Source organism: Oenanthe melanoleuca, chromosome 3 (genome assembly GCF_029582105.1).
Source record: "Oenanthe melanoleuca isolate GR-GAL-2019-014 chromosome 3, OMel1.0, whole genome shotgun sequence".
NCBI classification, from domain to species: domain Eukaryota; kingdom Metazoa; phylum Chordata; class Aves; order Passeriformes; family Muscicapidae; genus Oenanthe; species Oenanthe melanoleuca.
In genome coordinates this window covers 17,649,662-17,671,707 of record NC_079336.1, presented here as the reverse complement: position 1 = coordinate 17,671,707, position 22,046 = coordinate 17,649,662, and the positions used below count along the sequence as shown (strand labels likewise).

At 36.1% G+C, this 22,046-nt stretch overlaps 1 protein-coding gene across 2 annotated transcripts in view; it reads right to left on the bottom strand.

Moving 5' to 3' along the window:
- The window catches only part of PXDN (peroxidasin), an 81,637-nt gene that overhangs the window by 36,391 nt on the left and 23,200 nt on the right, over window positions 1–22,046 (bottom strand). For both annotated transcript variants that reach the window (XM_056487907.1, XM_056487908.1), the window contains exons 2-8: window positions 20,171–20,242; window positions 18,461–18,532; window positions 12,070–12,141; window positions 4,817–4,888; window positions 4,161–4,232; window positions 3,479–3,648; window positions 2,008–2,125 (exon numbers count right to left, since the gene is read on the bottom strand). In XM_056487907.1, coding sequence (XP_056343882.1) covers window positions 2,008–2,125; window positions 3,479–3,648; window positions 4,161–4,232; window positions 4,817–4,888; window positions 12,070–12,141; window positions 18,461–18,532; window positions 20,171–20,242 — 648 coding nt within the window. The remainder of the gene's footprint in view (window positions 1–2,007; window positions 2,126–3,478; window positions 3,649–4,160; window positions 4,233–4,816; window positions 4,889–12,069; window positions 12,142–18,460; window positions 18,533–20,170; window positions 20,243–22,046) is intronic.

Genomic DNA, 22,046 nt, shown 5'->3' with positions numbered 1-22,046 from the left:
CGATCTGCTAGAGTTAAACCTTTAAATCACAAATGCAGAAAACTGACAAATAATAAAACCCAGGAGATAAATTGCCCAAAATAACTCGTGGGGGAAAAAATGTTTTACTTAGTTAAAAATAATGGAACTTTAAATTTTCTCCTAAAGAGAAGAAGAGGAAAAACAAATCATGAAACTATTTTGCTTATGCAAGTAATGCATCTTCAAATTGAAAAGTTAAAATAATTTTATAAGGAAAAGCTTACAGAGAAAAAGCAGTGAACAAATACACATACCTGGTCTTTAATAGGCTGTTCTAGTTGGCAAAACAATTAAAACTGTTTCCACTGGAAGTATGTCATGCAAGTCCAATATTCAAGATACTTTCTACTAGGAGAGGGGTTAGTTGCTATAAAACCATCTTTGTGCCAACCTCTGCCTGGATCGTTCAAGGAGCACTAATGGAATTGATTCTAATTTGTACTGGTTTAAATATAAGTTAAGGTCAGGTCTTCAGGTTAGGTCATGGATGAGTTTCCATGATGTGACCTAAGAAGTCTTAAGGGGTTTTATTAAAGGAACTGTTTCTCAGTTCACCCCTCTCTACATGATGAAGAAAGCACTGAGGAGGGATGAGATCACACCTCTTATGTAGAAAACCCAGCCTATTCAACATACTGCTCAACAGGTTGATGGCTTTTGACTGAAACCTTGCCATATTCAGCTACCTTGCAAAGCACTTTGCTCTCATTCATGCAGCCAGGAAATGAGCCAGAGTCAATAATCCCTCACCCAAGCTCAAGTTTCTTCTTAAAACTCATATGTGTATTCTGAATACATTTTCTTTGTGTATTATAAATACATGAGCCAGAGAAAATTTTAAAGAAATAATTATACCATTCAAGTTCAAGGCTCTGTTCTTTACATACTCCATAAATTCTGTACCTTTGCTGCACGAGAGGCTCTCACTGACATCAGCAGAAAGATATAGAACTCTAAGCCATGCCATTTCATTAGAAACTAACAAACTAAAATGCCTTATATAAACTATAAGGGAATTTATGTTACAGGTCAGGTTCTCCATTTGTATGAGAGCATTATGAAGCCAAAGTCTGATTCACTGATGGTAAACTCACAGTTCATGTGTCCATTGCAAGTTGACACCAGTTTAAGGGGGTGATGTGCCAGCACAAGGCTGGTTCAGCTGTGCAGCTGGAGGGAGCCAGGCTCTGGGCACAGCCTGAGCAGCCACTCTGCAGCAGGCTGGCCCTTGGGCTGTTGAAAGATAGTCATCCTTTACAGAGCCTTCCCCCATCTTCTAAGTGTGAGGGAAAGAGATGCAGCAGGTTGCCCAGACAACTTGTGCTATCTCCACCCTTAGAGGCTTTTAAGACCCATCTGGATAAAGCAACCTGGTATAATCCTGCTTTGAACAGAAGGCTGAACTGGACACCTCCTCCAACCTGAATTATCCTACATTTTATGATTTAAAGACTTGCCTGCCCTCCATGTAGTGGTTTGAGGAGGCTGGAAAGAGATGTCTCTCCTCTCCTGGGACAGAGTTACACCTTGGAGTGAAGCTACCTCTGAGGAGCTAGGGCTCCAGACAGAGCTCTCTGAAACTTCAGTTGTATCCAGCTGGGGTCCTTAAAAAAATTATCTTTTGCTCTGCCCCAAAACTTATGCAAATGATGTGTGATCCACAGATTGTACATGCAACATGTCCACAGTGGATTGCCTGGTACTTACATAAATAATTTAGTATTACAGGTGTGAGCAGCTTTGCAGGTATACTACAGCTGAACACCTTACAAATAGTACTAGAGTAATAATACTTTCTAGTTACCAGCTCTTAAATGTTTAGAATTACTAACAAAAAAGCTATGGGCCATAATTACTTCATATGTTTATTTTAATTATGGCATGTTTTTGCTGTGACTATTTCATGTATTACCATACACAGGACATGGACATGCACACAGGCAAATGTACTTACATCAAGTTTCTCTCTTCCTCTTTTAAACTTACTTGTTTCTAAGCCAGATAATTTCTGGTTTAGGATTGCCTTCAGCCCTGCAAGTGAAGTACACTGTATTCCCTGAGGTAACGTCCACATCCTGAGGCTCTGATGTAATTCTTGGCCTCTCTGTATCAACAATAAAACATACAAAGAACTCTTACTTATTTTAAAACTACTAAAGACTGGTAAATAAAAATATTTCCACACATCTTGTAAAAAATATTTTTCACAAATGTTGCAACTCAAAATATGTATATGTTACAACTTAAAATATGTATATGTTTAATCAGGATTAAATGCACTTTTCCTGTGCAAAAGTGATTGAGGGATTTCTGACCTCCTTCATTGTTCCTTAGGACCTTTCAGCAGACTGGAAATAGATTGTACAAATTTGTATCGGGTTCTAAAGCGGTTGTTTTATTTATTTGAACAGAGACTTAAATTGCCTATGAAGGAAAAACTTTAAAGCAGCAAGCACAAGTGCCATTTAAAATAACTTCCTCTAGATAAGCATCAGTGCTGAAACGTGCCTCACAGAATAATTTGTACAGCTTGCTTCCTGCAGTTTCCATATTCAGGCTCCATAAATGTGTGAAGAGCTGGGAGGATGCCATGTGCATTATTCTTGCACCAAATTCCCTTTGTACTGTCTTTTTCAAGAGCCTTGTAGATGCTTATGGTCATAGTTCTCATGATCAGAGCTATATCCAACACATAACAAAAAGGACAATTCACTTGTTTTATACCTTGGCTTCATTTTGAGGGTGGGCAGGCTAATGCCCACAGCTTGATGAGAAATTTACATTTTGATTTCAGAACAAAAGAGGGCTGGGTCAAGTCCCAGGGTGCCCATGGGGCCAAGCTTTTGCACCCCCTAGGGTGAAGGAATATAGACTAACAGAAGGATTACAAAAGTGCTTGTCCATTAATCCTCAGTGGCAGAGGATTTCAGTGCCTGTGGGGGACACTCTTTGTAATTATAGCTGAGTAAAAAAAAAAAATTCAGTGGCCCAACCCCAATTCATACTTCAACAAAAATTTTAAAGGCAAGATCTGTGTCATCAGGAGCAATTCAGTAAAGCTTCTTTCCTTCCTTTCCCTCATATAGAAGGGAATAAATGACACCAAATAATATTAATGCAACACCATAGACCCTAGCTGACAATGCTGTAATAATCAGAACTGAAACACAGAAGGGAAAAATAAACTCCTTCAGGATAATCACTGTTAGTTCTTCAAGGGTAAATTTCAAACATGATTACATTTGTTTCATTGAAGATAAATTATAAAAGGGTAAAAGCAATCAATTCTGTCAGAAGGACACAAGAAGAGAAGGTACACAGTGAGATTTATAGAAATAACCAAGAAGTCATCAGCATTATAAACAGAGCAATAAATTCTAATTCCCCGAAAAAATCCAGTTGAGGTGCATGTTACCCACTAAGCAATAAATAAGCCACCAGGAAGTGGCAAACCCACCACAGTTGAGCTCTTCTGGTGTTATGGTGGCCACTGATCTTCCCTGGATCCTCCGCGGGTACTCGCAGGTGGCGGCTGCCTGGGCGTTGCCCGACTCCGCGTACGCCTTGAGCAGCTCCGCCAGCCACAGCACCTCGCAGTCGCAGTGGAGAGCGTTGGAGTCCAAGCGCCTGCACACGACAGGGAGCAGCCACAGCTGTGTCAGCACGCCTCAGCCACTGTGCTAGGACAGCACAGCTCTGGAAATGGGGCAGTGCCTTTATCCGTGAATACAGGCAACAGCCAACATGCAATACTTGGTTCTTCGTGCTAACCAGTTACCTGCTAACCTGGCAACTAACATCGTTACTTGCTTATAGGCATTCTGGTTGTTTTTATTAGAAGGAGGTGTATTATTTTTACTGCTATATGTATTATTCAGTCTAAAAAACAATGATTACGAATAATCCCAATATAGGAAATAAACTTTAGTCAGTAACTAACGAAAATAGATATAAAACGATGTTCTCAATCAACACCCATAAACAACGGGAGCACAGTTGAAAAAAATATTTAGTATTTAAAACAATTACACCACAAAAGGCAAGGCAATTTGCAAGGAAGATAAATATTGCAAGAGAAAATACAGTCTAATTGTGCTATTTAAGATTTCATTAGTTCAATAATAGTTCAATTTACTTACAATCTCTTCATAGATTCTAAGTGACTAAATGTTCCAGGAACCAAATGAGCTATTCTGTTGTTATGTAAAAACCTGTTAAAACACAGAAATATGCATGTAATAATTCAGATTTTTGTGATGCATTCATTTAATTTACATACTTCTGAAAGGTTTTTGGGAGAATATAATCTAAGAAAATTTAAGAAAAATAATTGAACCTATTCAGCAACTCTCATCTGTTATTTTTCAAGTGGCCTCCAAGGTATACTTGAGTATGTCCATGTGAGGAAAAAGAAGCCATAAGTAACTACAAGGAAGGGAGTTCATAAGCATTGAAGTTAGAAATTAAAAAAAAAAAAAAACAAAGTCCTAAATAAATTGCCTAGTTATTCATTCATAACATTTATTTTAGGCTAAACATTGATCACAGATCTTTGGGAAATAGTTTTGCTAAAGAAAAATAAACCACAGGCAATGCTCATTTCTGCATGCCTCTAAGGTCAGCCTCACTAAAGTGTTCTTGGAAAGACTACATAGTAGTTACAGTAAAAAAAATTGGATTAAAAACAATCTATGGCAATGATAAAAATACTATATTTTAGTTTCAAATGCTTGATTTAATTCAAACAGGGAAGCAAGCTGTCTTCTGAATCTTACCCCAAGATAAACAAACTTACAGCCTTTCAAGTTTTGGAAGATGAGTAAAGGATTCAGGTTCCAACGTTTCTATTTGATTAAAGTGCAGATACCTGGAAATATGTTAAACAAAAAGAAAAATACTGAAACAATTTTCTTAATTGGTGAAATATTTAAAGAATTTATTGTTCCCGTACTGTTTACAGATCTAAATGGCCATAGTGATGTAGCAGCTTTTTTCAGTTACCATCTGAATCTCAGATTTGAATCTGAGAAATAAAAGACATGACAATCAAAGAAGGGTTTGCAGATCACTACATTGAGAGTGTGTGTGTACATACATAGGCAAAAAACCCCAAACATTGCTTTGGAGATTTGGGAGATAACACTTTGAACACTATTTTGCCAAGTCTGATGTTCATTGTATGTATGCTTGAAAAAAATTATTGAAAAAAGAGAATTATTATTTTCTTACAGGAAAAATGTTAGAGGTTATTTAGAATACATTCACAGTTTCCAGCACAATAACATTTTCGTGGGCAAATGTTTTAATTTCTGTGAGTGAAAACTTCAAAAGAAATGACCTTCTCTAGTCCATGAACACTGGCATTTAAAACTGTGAATGCTCTCAAAACCAAATTTGTAATATAAACACAAGTTTGAATAATTTGACTTTAGTCAAAGGGTTTCCTAGCAATTGGTGCTGTTTGATGCACTCTTGATGCTTATACAAGCTATTAACATTACACAACAATACATCTACACAGCTGTTAATGCTGTAAAATTTGTGACAGTTAATATAATAAGATTATTAACCAGACTATTAATCTGTAACTGTTGTGAAAATAGACTGCAAAGGCAGGATTATTCCAGCATTGACTATTTTGTGGAGATACTCCCTAAACTTACAGATGAGAAAACAAGATGTAATAGATAACACTGGCACAAGAAACCGTGAAAATGATTTATAGACTTTGAATCCTGGTTATATCCAAATGCATTCAAAACTCTTTAAGTTTCTTATTTGACCTCTGACAAACTCAGGAACCTCTGGAGAAAGTGCATAGAGAGGAATCACTGGAGAACAAAAAAGCCTGTCATTTAAAACCAGTGAGGACAACTCAGAGCTCGGTGCCTCCCGAACATCAGTCCCTGAGCATGAAAAGGACAAGGACACGGGGATTTGCCTGTGCTGATCAGCTGGTGGCTGTGCAGAGGGGAAAGCAGGCAGAAGCAGTGATTGCAGCCAAGGAAGGATTGCAGGGAGCCCTGGAAGGCGCGTGCAGGGAAGCCAGGCTCGTGCCTGGCAGCCTCCCAGCACCAGCACGAGCCAGCGCGCGGTGCCAGGGGCACTGAACGGGACACAGGGAAAGCCCATAAACCAGCACAGTGCCAAGGCTGCCTACTGCCAGTGCCAGGCGTGCCCACAGAGTGTACTGAGCACAGAGGATGGTCTTGTCAGCAGGAAGAACTGCATCGCCTTGCTGGGACTGCCCGTTTTCATCTCCCCTTTGAAAATACATTGATTTCTTCTAAATTAAAAAGAGAGATCTCAAAGCCAGGTATTTCCTGCGAGGTTCATTTGATTTGCCAGCAGAGGGAAGAGAGACCTCAGTGAGGATGGACTGGCAGGACAAGGACAGTGCACAGCCAGCCATGAGGCTCTGCTCCACCTTCCAGGATCAGCAGCATTTGGGAGGGGGCAAGGCAAGATGGAGATCACTGCAGTGAAAGAGGACAAAGGGGAAAACCAGGCACAACTATAGTTGGTTACCTCTGCAGCAGCTTTCATTTTGCAAAAAACTATAAACACCACTTCTTTTGCAGGCAGTAGTGCAATTTTCCTTTTAACCATCTTAATACTACTTGCATTTTCATGCCTCATGAGCACATTGCAAACACATCTCTTTATATTTCAAATAAATTAATCTCTTATACTTCTTTGGCATTAATAAGGCAAGATTTGTAGGCACCTCTTATTAAAACAAAAAATGGCATTGGTAAAAGTAGACACACACAAAAGAGGCACACAACCCCTTCCTCAGGGCCACGAATCAGGATAAAATTAGAAAGAGAGAAAAAGAAAGAATACCTGTCTCAGAAAGTTTAAGTAGTGTATATATTGAAAAACTCAAACCTGCAGCCCATAATGGCTGGTTAGTATTCAGGACTATTAGAATTACAGATGTAATCAATATGTGCCTGAAAAGTCACCTTGTTTTCCCAAACAAATTAAATAAAAATATTTCTGTTATAAACATTGCCTTGTTTACAAGCTCACATCATTGCAGATACAAAAACAATAATTCAGGTGCTGAAGAACATTATAACAGCTAACTTTACCTCATCAGATAGCATGCTGTCTAAAGTACCTAAAAACATCAAATCACGAAAATACTCTCAACTGCTTCACAGCAGTTGGGCTACACAAGGTAGTTGGATTTTGCAGGTCTTTAAATTATGACCTAAAAAAGTCCTGAGGAACTTATCACTCAATTTATTAATAGAACAAGGTGTTAAATATCTGGCCAAAATAATTTTTAATTCAAAATAAATAGATGCAGAAACCACACTGCATTTTAAGTCTACAATAAAGAGAATAAAAATCCTTGGCATTATGACCTACACTTTAATCCTGTTTTATCACTTAGGTTTATCACATCTATTATTTTCTTCTATGTACCACAGTAAAATTTTCTAAAGGTATGTTTTAACATTTTAATTAATATGGTAATTTCTTGGATTTAAAATTCACTTTAAAGGTAATCTTATTCAGGAAATAATCTCACATTGGCATATCTTTATAGGCATCTTTTGTGTTCAGATTACAAAACACTAAAAATAGTAGTATCATGTAATAAATTAGATATTTAAAAGACATTCAGAATGAAAATTGAAAGAAAAAGCATGCAAGCAATTTTTGAATAGCTACATGTCTTTCTTTTTTAATTCTAAACTCAATATCAAGAATTAAACAGAAGGAAAGGAAATACTTATAGAGGAAAAAAAAGTCCAAATGAAACACCTCAAGAGGAAGAATAAGATTTTATCACATAAGCATGGCATAGATTGTCTTTATTATTAATCTTGGAGGACAAAAATTTACAGTAAAATTCAGTTCCAGTGGCATTTTTCACAGCACTAAATTTAGGATTATATCTTATCTAGTTTTGTGGTTTTTGTGGATGAGGACTTTTATTATATGCCAATTGTTCTTTTTCTAATAGTATCATCACATCTCAGGGGAAGTACTTACTAACCCATTAGCTGAGTATAATCTGTGTTCTGAATGTTTAAACAGCATCTTTGCTCTTTTGATTTTTTGAAAGAGAATGAACACACATACATATTCCATATTTATCAAAGAGCTTTCCCTGCTCAGGGATAACAAGTAGCAGCTTTAAACCACAAGGAAAAATATTCAAATATATGTTTTGGTATTGATATAAAATTTTGGAACAGGATACTTATGGAATCTTCACTGAAGACTTTTAAAATAAGGCTAGACAAGTATCTGTTTCCAGTTTGTTGTCCCTAGCTGATCTTATTGTAGAATAATAAGCATATACTTCTCAAGACTCCTGTCCTGAGACACAACAAACTTTTGGGTTTGTTTGTTTTTTTATTAATTAATTATCTTCCATTGTTCTTTCCCATAGATAGTTTCAGCAGCAACTTTACACAGACTGCACTGTGTTAAATGTGCATAACTGCTAACAGAGTTATGTAAAAATCAGGAACTTGTAGCATAAAACAAGAAAATAAATGCAACATTCCAAAATTGCTGAGAACTGAATCGAGGCAAATAAACTTAATATAACAAATTGTATAACTATGTGTTAGTTTAGGTCTTTGTCTATTGATTCCCCCTAAATTTGTATATGTGTGCATAAACTACATCACAACTAATAACAGATTATAAAGAATAAAATTAGTATTTTATATGAAAGTTAAAAGAAAATGCATAAGTAGGATTACGTAAACAGATTTAAATAATTCAGTTAATATTTGGGGATCCCACTAGTTAAATAATGGGGAGTACACTTTTTGTCCCTAAACTATACAACTCATAAGCTGAAATCTCAAAAATATGATAGATATTTGGAAGCAAAGCAGTGTAAACACATCTGGAAATGGACTCCATTTAGAAGCAGCCCTTGGAATCCAAACTCAGGACGTCCCAAGCAGGGTATTTGTGACATTTCAGGTGGGTCTCAGCTGTCAAGCCCAGGCACACAGAGGCACAGAGCACACAGAGGCAGCCCTCCTTGCCTTTTGGGTGTTCTGTCTGCATTCTGCCTGCTGCTCTGAAAAAATTCCTGCAGCTTTCTGCTGTCTTTGCCAGACCCAAACATGTCTTGCAGATTTAACACTGTCTAAACTGGTACTAAGCACCTACTTTTCATCAGCTCTCTCCCTTCTTGCCCAGCCACAGATGAAAAGTTATGTATGGATCAGTGTGTTCAAGTATCTAAAACTACAATTTCTCTTCAGAATTTACCCTAGCACAAATGGTTTCAAGATCTGATTCAAAGATCTTATTCCCTTGGCAGAAATTTCCAAAGGAAAAGCTATTTTGACTACATCAGCAGCTAAGAATTCTGCTGCAGAGGTTTAAGGAGGAGCCTGCCAGCTGCAGTAAATACTTGGGGGGTTTTGTCCTTATACATGCAACAGACCTCATAAATCTAACTACATTTAGTTTCTGTTAACAACAACAATCATCAAAAATGTGTTTGCTTTGCTGTTCAGATATTTTTTAAAAAGCAGCTACCAGTTGAATTCTGCTTCAGTGGAGCAGAAGAAATTGCTGTGAAACAAGTCTTTCTCTGAAATGTGGTCCACAGTGGCTGCTTCTGAGAACTCTGCTGAGTACTGAGAACAGCATTTGGCTGAGTTAACACAACCAGTAGCAAAATGTATTTGATAACTTGAAGCCACAGAGACCTCAAATGCAGAAACATCAACTTAGTCAATACAGTTCAAAACTGAAATTAGGACACTTGGGAATTTTCTTGCCAAGAGTAACTCTTGTCTAGTCAGCAGTTTTTCTCCAAAACTAATGTGATAAAACAGACCCAGTAGAGTCAGAACACATTTTTATGCTAAGATGCATAAATGCCAAATCTCCCATAAACTAAGAGTGCTCTCCACTGCATTTATTTCTGTGCCTGGCACTGGCTCCATGTGCTCCCATTTTCCCTCCTGGCAAGCTCTCTGTTTAGGAGAGAAGAAGAGTGGGGAACACCTGCCCCCCTTCCCCAGCAGCTGCAGGTGCTGCCACAACAGGCAGGCAAGGAGCACTGACTCTGCCAGGCTCCATTTCCATAATTCCCAGCTAGAGATGAGACTCAAGCCCTGAGTTTGAATCTCAGCTTCATGCTGAATAATGTTGATATCTCAAAAGTTTGAACTTAAGCTGATACACTGTGGTATCACCATAGGCAGAGAGGCTTAACTGCCCCAGAGTGGAAAAGTGCATTCAGAAGGTGCTAATATTTCAATCTGATTTATGTTTTTCAGTTATAACATAGATCAACAGCAAAAAAGAACACAAGAAAAAAGGACAAATATTGCCTCTTGCAGCATATGAGGCTTGTGGCGTGGGAAGAACAATATTTTGGAAACATTAGTAATTCAATAAGCAGGCCTCAGTGTCCCAAATTCTACACAGAAATTAAGTATTGCTATTAGCATGCAAATAAGCCCTACCAGTTGCTGTCAATATGGTGCAGTAATAATTTCTAGAGTAAAAGCAGAAGGAAGAGAAAGGCATTAAGGAAAAATTGCATAATTATATACTTTTTATAATTAACATTTTTGTTTTACATAGAAGCTCCTCCTTCCAAAGGCATCTAAAAGGAGCATATATGATTTTGTACCCATATGAAGAGTCATTTTATTTCATATATATTCTGTGTCTACTAATATCCATTAGAGGCTTACAGTAACAAGGAAGCTGGTTCATACAGAACACTTGTAATACACTGATTCCTTTCAAGAGTTTAAAAATTTATATTCAGCCCCCAACTTATACACTACAAAACTCATTGGTTTACTACTGTTATTTGGTAGTCAAACTGTGAAACAACTACACATTTGCAGCTTTTTCCTTTTTCTAAACATTATCACAATGAATGTAGAGCAGTGATTTCTGATTATAGAGTCATAGAATTGTTAAGGCTAGAAAAGATGTTTAGGATTTTTAAGTCTAACCATCAACCTAGCACCACTACCATGTTCATCACTAAACCATGACTCCAAAGTGCAATATCCAGTCATTTCTTGAACACTTCCAGAAAGTGACTCCACTGCTTCCCTGAACAGCCTGTTCCAATGCTTTACCACCCTTTCCATTATTTTTTTCCCTAATATCCAATCTAAACCTGTCCCTTATTAGCTGGGAGAAGACACCACTCCCCAACTCACTACAATCTCATTGCAGGTAGTGGTAGAGAGAAGTAAGGTCTCCACTGAGTCTCCTTTTCTCCAAACTAAACAACTCCCTCAGCTGCTCCTCACAGAATTTGTGCTCCAGCCCCTTCACTGCCCTTCTCTGGACTCATGCCAGCAATTCATAGTCTCTCCTATAGTGATTATAAAACAAAATATAGTTGAACTTAATGGAACCAATACAACTGGGTTTTGTTATGCTTAGGACTGCATTCTTCATTTTTTCAGTAAAAATTATTCTTTATACAGGAAAAGAATTATGATTTTAATCGATCTTTCTGGAGGACATTCTGAAGCATCTACATGGCAAATAATGAACTTCCTTACTTTTTAAACATCTGTACATGGCAATGTTTAACACACATAAATAATAGCAAGGTTGTGTTTAAAAAACTATTCTTGTTTCACAGTATAACAAAACTGGGTTGAACTTGCAGAGGCTAATTCAGCTCTAGTTATCCTGAATAAAACAAAGTAACTGCTGCAGTCAAAGGAATTGAGATATTATAAAAACCTGCAGAAATGAAAGCAGAATCTCTCTCTAAGCAATACACATTAGTTTTCAACATTTTCCACAATAACTCTTCTTTGTCAAACTATGTAACAATGTATAGGGACATCAAGAATGCAAATCACAAATAAAAGACAAACATAGAAATGAGGAATTTGACACAGAGATCCACTGTGGTTTTTTTCACATGCAAATGATTATGGGGCTCTCTGCCCAACCCAGGGAGTGCAGACATGCAGAGCATGCAGGTAGGATGTAGGATCAAGGCGTGCACTTCTCCTCTGCAGGGGAACCATGGAGATGACAGCACAGAAGAGAAAAGGCACTTACAGTTGTTCTAGAGAGGCAAGTCCTTTAAATGCTTGCCTGTCAATTGACTGGATTTCATTCTTGTACAAATAGCTGAAACAAGAAACAATCAGTAATATTAGTACACAAACAAGAGCTACATGAAGGTGGAAAAGAAGAATTAAGTTGACACATGAAGACAGTTTTTCAACTACATATTAGGAAAAAAAATACAAATCAAAAACTGAAAACATAAAAATATTATGTCCTTGAGATTTCATCCCAAATATCTATTAGGAAAGGTAAAAGTCTGGGGCCTTTAAGGCTCTGAGGCTGATACTTGGATGTACTTGGGCTTCCCAGTGCTCATGGTATCACTTACTGGATTTTTGTCCCTTGTTTTCTTGATTGATTTACAAAAAGTCAAAATAAATTCAACTCAATGGGACAGAATTGCATTAGAAGTGCCTTTACCAGAACACACCAGGGATGCCACTGGCCTCTTATTTTCTTTAAAATCTCATCTGAATACTGGTACAAATATTCAAATTAGGATAGAGTGAGTCTTTTACTGGACTTAAAGAGCAAACAGTGGGAAACTGGAAATTTCTGTAACTGTGTCACCTTTGGAATATTCACAAAAAATACAAGTTAAAATATTGAGATCACATCCATAAAGTAGCACTGCATATTTGTTTTATCACTGTGTAGAAGATGGACATTAGATCCCATTGATACTCTATAACATAAACAGAATAAACATGCAGAGTATCAGTATGATCACATATGTTGTCTATACCTTTTTTATGGAATTAAAATAAATCAGGAAGGATGAGTGTATGTGCTCATGTTCATCATGCTCTCAGCAGCAAGGATGGTTTAGTGAGGGGCTATTGGACAAAAATCACACAGTTTAGCTGATGACTACAGTTTCTGCATGAAGGCAGCAAATGAAAATACTTTGGGGGTTCAGTGTCAGTCACTTTTTGTGTTAGGATAGGCACAGGTTTGCAGTTAAGAACTTTTTCACAATTATTTGACAAATGATTTAAAACTCAGTTAATCAGGCATGGGTTTCTATGAAAAGGGGATGAAGAAACTTTGTACCACAAATGACTTTATTAGCAGGCATCTTATTAGTAGTGGTTTTGGGTTTTCTATTATTACATTTTTCGGTAACTTACTGGAAATACTGTAAACTCCTTTTGATGCAACAGAAAAAATACTGTCTCTGCTGGAGGTGGTGGCAGTTTTTACACTGATGTGACAATGGGCAACATTTCACAATAGGCCCTAACAAGGAAAGAAGTTGTAGGTATTTGATATTCAACTAATGACAATTGTGGGGAACAATAAGGAGCTTTATCCTTCCTTTGAGTCTAAATTATCTTTTCCAATGCACTGCTTGCTCAGAATCCAACACATAAATATACAGAGATTCCTGTGTGCTTTATTAATGCAGATATGCATCTGAATAAAAAAGCAGAGCTCTTCCAACAACAGATAATATGGAAGTAAAAATTTTTGAGGTTTCAAAACCAGAAAAAAATTACTGTCATGTGAAATTACTGTAAAAACTTTAAAAATAATTTGGAAACAGTAATTTTATATCTGGAACTGCTTTTTATTTTATTTGAAAAAATATTTCATGAGTATTAAAATATTTGCTTAGGTTCAGATTTACCAGCTCATTTGAGAATCACAGTCATTACAGTTTTCTCTCCTTTATTTTCTTCTCTGTTTGATATTCAATTCCTATCTTATTTTGCTGTGAGAATTTTAAACATTCCTTTTCACTCCTTAGAAAATTTCAAGGACTGAACAGCTGAAGTGTTATTTATCTTTCTTAATACACTTAATTCCACTTGGCAATGTGGAAATCCTTCTTATTTCTGAATACTAAATTTCTGTTCAGAGCAGAGAATCAAAGTGGTCTTAGACAGTTTTTATAACCACCCTCAGTTAATTATCTCTTGTGGGCATTTCAACAGTTTCATTCAAAAAATCCAAATTAATCAGATTTTTTAAAAAGTTTTACCACAATCATTCATATAACTTTTATTTACTCTCTGCAGACAAAAGAAGGCAGAGAGTGAAACTCAGAGGTGAGTTAGACTGGGATAATGATTGATGTTGCAGGCTTTTACCACCATCCTGCAGGGAAGGGAGCAGCCTTTAGGAGTTCTTACCAAGCCACTGCAGTGAGCCTTTATTTGGGATTCAGCTTTAAACCAGAGCTTTTTCCATTCTGACCAGAAAAGCCTCAGCTGCAGGAAACTCAACCAACCTCAGTCAACCATATCCTCCCTCCACAGAGAAACCCCAGCAGCCTCAGGGCTACATGTCCTATGACAAATGTGTTAACCAGACTTCCATTTAATTGTGTAGCTGTTTCACTGAGGATATTAACAGAAAGAAAAATATATCATTTGCTGAATGGAGAGAGACATGATAGAATATAAAGTACAAATAAGTATTACTCACAAAAAAATATTTGTCCCTCTAAAATGGTACTGTGCACATATGGTGTTACAGAAGTAAAACTTTGTAAAGGCTGCTAAATTTTAACAAAGGTTGTCAAAATTTATCTCGATTATATTATCAGAAAAGAAATTTAGTACAATTAGGGAAAATATAATTTATCATTTAATTTACTTTAAAGCCCTCTTGCAGAATTTTACAGGAGATGAATAAATAGTGGATTAAGATGAAAAAGGGATATATTCTATTAAGACATTCAATTATTTTTGGACAATTACTAACACCTATTTTTAGATATGTTTAAAAAAAAAAAAAAGAGAGAGAGAGCATTTTTTCCAGAAATGCAAGCAAGGCTCCTAGATTTCAGAGATACTGGTCATATACTTAGGAAATTAACAAATAGGTAATCAGTTACCAGAAAATTTAGAGAAAAAGTAGTTTTAATTTAAAAGCCTGTTGGATTTCTATGAGGATATTATTGTGGGGGGTCGTTTTTTCTTTTTTTAATGGGCCATATTAAAAATCATGTGATTCAAAGAAAGCAAGATTCACATATATTTGTTTGGAACTGGAAGGAAAAAAAAAAAAGGCAAAAAAACAGGCACTGTAGAGTTAAATCTCACAAGTAAACAAACATTCAAAGACAGGATTACAGTGGAACATGGAGGAGACACAGGAACCAGCAACCTGAATTGCAAAGAAAAGAGATCTGGAATCACTGGAGGTGCCCAGAGGACAAAGTAACATGACCAAGACAGCAAGAGTGGCAGAAGGCACAGGAGGAAATGAGACCTAATCTCATTCTGAAAGGGTCAGGTCAGAAACTGAGCATGTGGGCCAACCTCTAAAGCATCATCTACCACTATTACTTCATTCACCAGACACAAAACAAAACTTGCATGCTCCCTGTTAGCATTTCTGGAACTGACACACTTCATACAGTCTCAATTACCATTTACCATTTGCCTGTGGTAATACTACTAATTTAATTCCCCAGTTTTCTTTCACTTCCTTCATGTTATTGTCTAGATCATTGATCTGTAAATGTCTAACACATATTCTCTTTATCTAGAAAGCTTTTTTTAATAGCTAACCTATATTATTTATTTTTCCCTATCTCCTCCTGAATTCTTTTGTTTTAAACTTACCTTCATTTTTTCCACTTCTAATTCTTAAATCTTTGAGTATTCTACATGTTGAAATGGTAATAATGTGTCTACCTTCAATTCCCAACTATCTTCTGTCTTGGACAAGAAACTGTTGACTTTTAGGCTTAGGAAGAATTATCCTATCAAGTTTCCACAAGTTTACCTGCATCTATATTATAAGGTTGGGAAGCTTATTAAAGATCCTTATTGCCAAGACTAAGGTATATAGAGTAAAGAGAGATGGATAAAAAAGCAGAGAAGCAGAAAAAAAAAAAAAGGAAAAAAAGCACCCTCTTAGTTTCACAACAATAATTACATTTCTTTCTTTCCAATCTTTAGTATATTAATACAAAATCAAATTATTACCACAAACAACACAGCAAAATCACACAAAACTTTTTATACTTGCCAGAATTTCAATTACATATAGAACAAGATAATAAAAAAAATCCTAAAAAAGGTTAAAAAATTACATGCACAATTTTCTTTTTATGGTGTAAAGACCAACTTTTACAATGATGAATACTTCCAGTGCAGAGAAAATTGAGAAAACATTACTCTTTGTCAAAATATGTTCTTCAGACAGATAATTCTGGTAACATATACTCCTCACAAAACTCTAAGCTCAACTTCAGAAAGGAATAGTACAAAGAAGCATTTGAAAATCCTGGTTTAGATCCTGCTGAAGACATTTTTGTTTGAAAACAAAAAAGTTGATTTTCAGCAGTCATACAGGAATGAATTCTAATCTCTCAAAGACTTTAAAAAATATGCTGTGTTATACTTTATATATTTTATATAAAATATATCATTGTGAATAGCTTTACTTAGTTTTATATATGTATGTTTACTAATTGTTATAGATTTTATATTATATACACTCACATTTTACTAAACCAGGGCCACTGAGAAATGACAGGTTTTTTTAAATTAGTCAGGGAATTATACATTTTCAGAACCACATGCAATCCAGCACAAGTTGTCATAAGAACAGAAGTAACATCAGGGATCAATGATCTAGTTTTATGAAACATGACAATACAAGTTAGGTTTGCAAATATCCACAGGACCAGATGATATGAAACCTCCATATTTCCAGGTGAGTTACTTTATATTACTATACTCTGAGCTCTCTCCCACCTGATTTCTACTTCAGTGGATCCTATTGGAAAGAAATGTTTTGTTTTGTTCCCTTCATTTCACAGAATACAGTTAGCATTCAGTTACTCAGCTGTAATTTTCACTGCTAAATGGTATTGATTTAAGTCTTCTGTACTGATAACCTGATCATACCAGATATTTTGTAATTTTAAAGCTGCACCATTTAAACATTTTTCACAGCCATTGAAACAGGCAAAAAACCCCTTTGCTAAAAAGGATAGCTTTAAAGAGCTCTCTGCAGTTGAATAAATTACCACACTGAACTATATATTTAAATTTTCCAGGGAACAACAGGAAAATAAAAAGATCTTCCTATTAACAATATACATACTGAGAACCATTACTACATGTGTATGAAAACAAACCAGAGTTCAGCTCTGTTTTTGCTCTTTCATTGAACTGAACACATTGCACAGTTGAGCTTTATTTCTGGTTTACTACAGCTAGGCAAAAGCAATCTTGTGAAAACAAAGAAGTAATCAAGAAAAATCTTTGTACAGTTGCTGACTATGTAGAGAAGTTCTGCAAACATCACATAGCAAAACCTTATATACTACACTACCACAACCATCATGCAAACATTTCTTGTAACAAATACAATCATCATGGACTTTAATCATTCATTGGCAACAGTCTGTTCAATATTCTTTTCCCTCCTATTGTGTATAGGTTAAACAATTTCATTACTGAAAGAAAATACACATAAAAATGAGAGCAGGAAATGCAATCAAGAACAACTTGGAAAAACAGTTAATGTGTCTGCACAAATTTATGGGATTTTCTCCCTGCTCCCACCTCCTTAGGCTTATGGCTGTATTCGTGGAAATTGTATGGAAAATTCAGCTTCTGATTTGTTTCCAAAGCAATGAAATTTCAATGTGATCTTTTATTTCTGCACATCATTCAAGTAACCAGCAATCAATACTCCAAGACAATGGAGTGAAACTTTTCTAAATGACACTCCATAAGGTCAACTCCAGAATCTAGAACTGAGAATCCATAACTTACTATGCTGCTTTAGTCTATTATGCAGACAAAACGAAAAAAACAGTTGATGCCTTTTGTTTATTCATATAATTAATACCCTTAATATGTTTGTTAAAAAAGAGAGAAGTTAAGCTTAAAATATACAGGCTGACTGAAGACTTAGAACTAACAGCAAATCATATACATACTCTAGTATTTTGGGTTTGACTGAATTTTTCACTTATGAATTCAGTGAAAAATTTAGGGACAGTTAATAAGCTTAGGTAAGATACAAGCTTCTGCAGACACAACTTTTGGACTAGCTACTTTTAAAGCACTTTTCAAAAGACAAAAAGTACCTGTGTGAAGGTTTCAGTGAACCATTGAAGAGGTGGTTTCCTACAACTTTCAATGTATTCCTTTCTAAATTATAAGTTGTATATAATAAAAAGCAGTTAGTAAGTCCTTTAGAATGTATTGCCAATAGATAACAGGATTTTATTAGCAACTACTTAGAGAATCACAGTTGCCCCCACCCCATAAATTCATTTCACAGGTTTTCAGTGCAGTTATCTCCTGGTATAGTGAATCAGATAGAAATCACCATCTCAGATTAGAACACTTTCCTACTGAAGAAGCTGTCACATGATGAAGAAAATAATATTCATTTAACTTACAGATATTTCAGATTTTCAAGATCCTCAAATGCCCCACTAGGAATTCTTTTGATTTGATTGTTGTTTAGAAGCCTACAAAAAGAAATAAACAACTGTTTATTTTAACATAAAGAAACACTAGGGGCAAAAAAAGTGTAAAAGCAACATAGTTTTAAATAGAAAATGCTTTTTCCCCCTAAGAGTAACTGTTAGACAAAAAGAGATTAGGTTCTTAGAGCTGCTCAACCACTACCTTGCAGGTGAAAGCCTGACAAAATTAGACAGAATTTAAAAAATAAAAAAACCCCATCAAAACAGCAACAAAGATAAACACACAAAACCCCAAACAAGAAACAAGAAGACCCATCCAGAAGTGGAATAATGTGGTTTCTTGCAGGTATCTGAGATGTAGATGAAGAAGGCAAAAAACCTCCTGTGTCAAGTCTACACATCAGTTTGAAATTGATAAAAACAAAGATTTGTCACTAGCAGGTGCATTGAAGTGACTTTTTCTCAGATGTTTCTTATCAATATCTGCTGTACTGGGCCCTTTACATCATACAGGAGCACAACTGTCTGTATGCAGAGATTTGCACTCATGCCTCATACACTGGTTTGACAGAGAAGGGAATTCAAGCTTAATGTATCCTGTCTTTTTCTGGGACTTGTGGATATCAGATTAGTGATTTGGACAGTTAAAACTTGAGCTGGATATCTGGCAGAAATTATAATTCAAAACTGGAGATCAGCTGCAAACAGAGGTATGATCAAAAGAGACTGGAAATAGGGACAGTTCCTAAGAATATCTTGGCAGCACAGGTTCGGACAATACACATTTTGGTTAAAGTCCTATTGTTTCTTCTAGTGTGAGCAGAGAGTACAAGATGTGTCAGTATATTTGTTGTGATGTGGCTGCAGATAAGCAGTGATCCAAAGCTCACTGATATCACTACTCAGTGATCTCAGTGCATCTCAGTTCATACACTACTTGTGTCCTGGGAAACAGTCACATAAATTATGTACACTTAAAAGTAAAAATAACTGTCTATCTTGATTCCTCCTCATGCCTGCTAATATATTAAAGAAGAGAAACATGAATGGATTTGTTTAAAAAGTGATGCCTGAAGGAATGATAAAGGATATACAAAGTTAAAATGATAATACTCATACTAATTGTATTATTGGTTGTAAAGTATCTTTTAGAAAGACTTCTCTTCACAATTGTATATGATAACACAGATCTCCATGAAAGGCAGCTCAGTAGGAACAAAACCATTTGACTCCTGCCAGTGCTGGTAAGCATATTAGAATAGGAAAGTTCAGAATATTAGAATTTCTCCAATATTTTTAACTGCAATACATTTGCACATCTGAGCCTTTGAACAGTTATCTTGTAACCCCATGGTATATCATGTGATATTCCACCATAGCAATTTAGCACTATGTCAAAAAAAAACATACAATAATGCCCCGTATTTTTCATGAAATTCAATTTAAATATATTAATAAAATACTAAAATGCAAATAATTTTCTTTTTATATTGATAGACATACACCTGGTTTTGCCTTCAAATATTTTGGTCCTAAGCCCCACTTCTCCCACCTGTGTAAATACTACAGCTCAAAGTTATGAGACTACTTACCCATGAAAAATGAGCAAATACAACACATTATCAAACAGATCATATTAAGTCAAAAGGAAAAGGGTCTTAGGGTTGAAAAAGAACTTACAGTGTGTTCAGGTTTTTAAGCCGTCTAAACTCTCCAGGCTGGATTTCTTTAATCCTATTAAATCTTAGGTCTCTGTAGAATTAAAAAAAAAAAAAAAAAAAAAAAAAAAGTTATTTTAAAAGTTATATATTTTTTCATATGAAAAACTGAAATAAGCACAAGTCTTTAGTGATTGTAAATAATACCGTAGGACAAAAATGCTTATTTATAAATAAATAGGTACAGAAACATTTGCAATAATCAGAAAAAATATCAGGAAAAAGAAGAGACAGGTTAAGACTTTTAAGCTACTGAATTCTTTAGTTCTGAGTAAGGAGGCTTAAGTGCCCTATGTTGTCTTGCTTTTAAAACATGAAAACCCAGCTGACTGAAACTAGATATTTCTTTATTTAAATTTTTCTTAAATTCTTATATGTTTCTACCACCTTAAGTTTCCTGTTAGCTCTATAGCTTAATGAGAACTTCTCCAAGAAAAAGGAAACCTATTTCTCAAGCAAAGTTCTGCAGAGAAAGCAGGGACAGGGAGCAAGGTGGCAGAGGAGCAGGGATGTGGAGAAACACCTTGGCTGTGCCAGTCTCACCCCACTCTTCTGCTGAGAGCAGGCAGCAGGGCTTCCACCTCTGCCACCTCCTGCTCTCCCTGACTCCATCTCTGGCTATTGTATTCCAGCAGCTCAAAACCAACTAGTCAGAACCAGCAATAAAGCCATGCATAAGAATCCATAATAATCAGGATATAATTTTGTGCCTGATAAGCAAAATGGATGGGCTTCCTGGGAGAGCACTCAGGTGAGAGGAGCACTACAGGACCAGGGGGAAAGGAAGCAGGGTAATAAGTAATAATCCTCTTCCCCAGCAAAAGACCAAGGACACCAGGACCTTATAGTGTCTCCTAAGCAAACAGAAGGGAAGCAAATGGAAAGTAAGTAAAATTTGAAAGATTGTGATTACATACCCTAGGACACACACTTACCAATTGCTTTCAATGAGCACAACACAAACATGACACAACTGTAATCTTTGCACCACACCAGGTCTCAATTAAAACAAATATGCTCTGCATTTTAACAGGTAATATGTTAACAAAGTCTCTCTGCAATTTGGTCAAAGGGAATACAGAAAAGCAGACAAAACATCCTAATCCCATACAACCCCACTGGCTGAGGCTGTACTAATGGGAGGTATAGTTGTCTGAAGTCTTTTATAAAGAGCATACTTAAGCATCATTCCTCATGGATCCACCCATCAGGGTTTATTCAGCTCTGGAATAATGGCCTCAGAAGGACTTTTTCTACATAAGTGGTTTAGGATGTGGCCTACTGTTCATTGCAAGGAGAGGATGAGATGTGGTTCTGTCTGCATTACACTCCACCAAAGTACTTGATCAGTGACTGGAATAAATGAGGAATGCAAACTGCTATCTCTGATTTAGATGTGTAGTTAAACTGCCCGTAGACTGCTGGACAGCCCCCTTACAAACACTCAGCAAATTGAGGATTTCCAGATTTAGAAGCACAAATTTTCACAGCTCTAACTTGTTCTTTACAAAACCACCTTCTTTAGTGCTACTTTACCAGCATTATGTTTTGCTCATCACTCAGATGTTTTATGTATCATACATATACATCCCTGATGAGAAGAGATGCTGCCTCTGAACCTCAGGTGCCAAGATATTCTAAACAACTCTGGAATGTCGTATCCTGCACTGAGAGAAGATACAGCAGATCCCTCTGGAAGAATCATTGGACATGAAATACCACTTTACTTTTCTTGCTTTTTCTACATTATCTAAAAGTTTATTGTGTCCCAATGCAGCATTTTAGTTTTGATTAAAATAGTCAAAAGTGCGAAAAATTCAATATTCATGAATGGATAC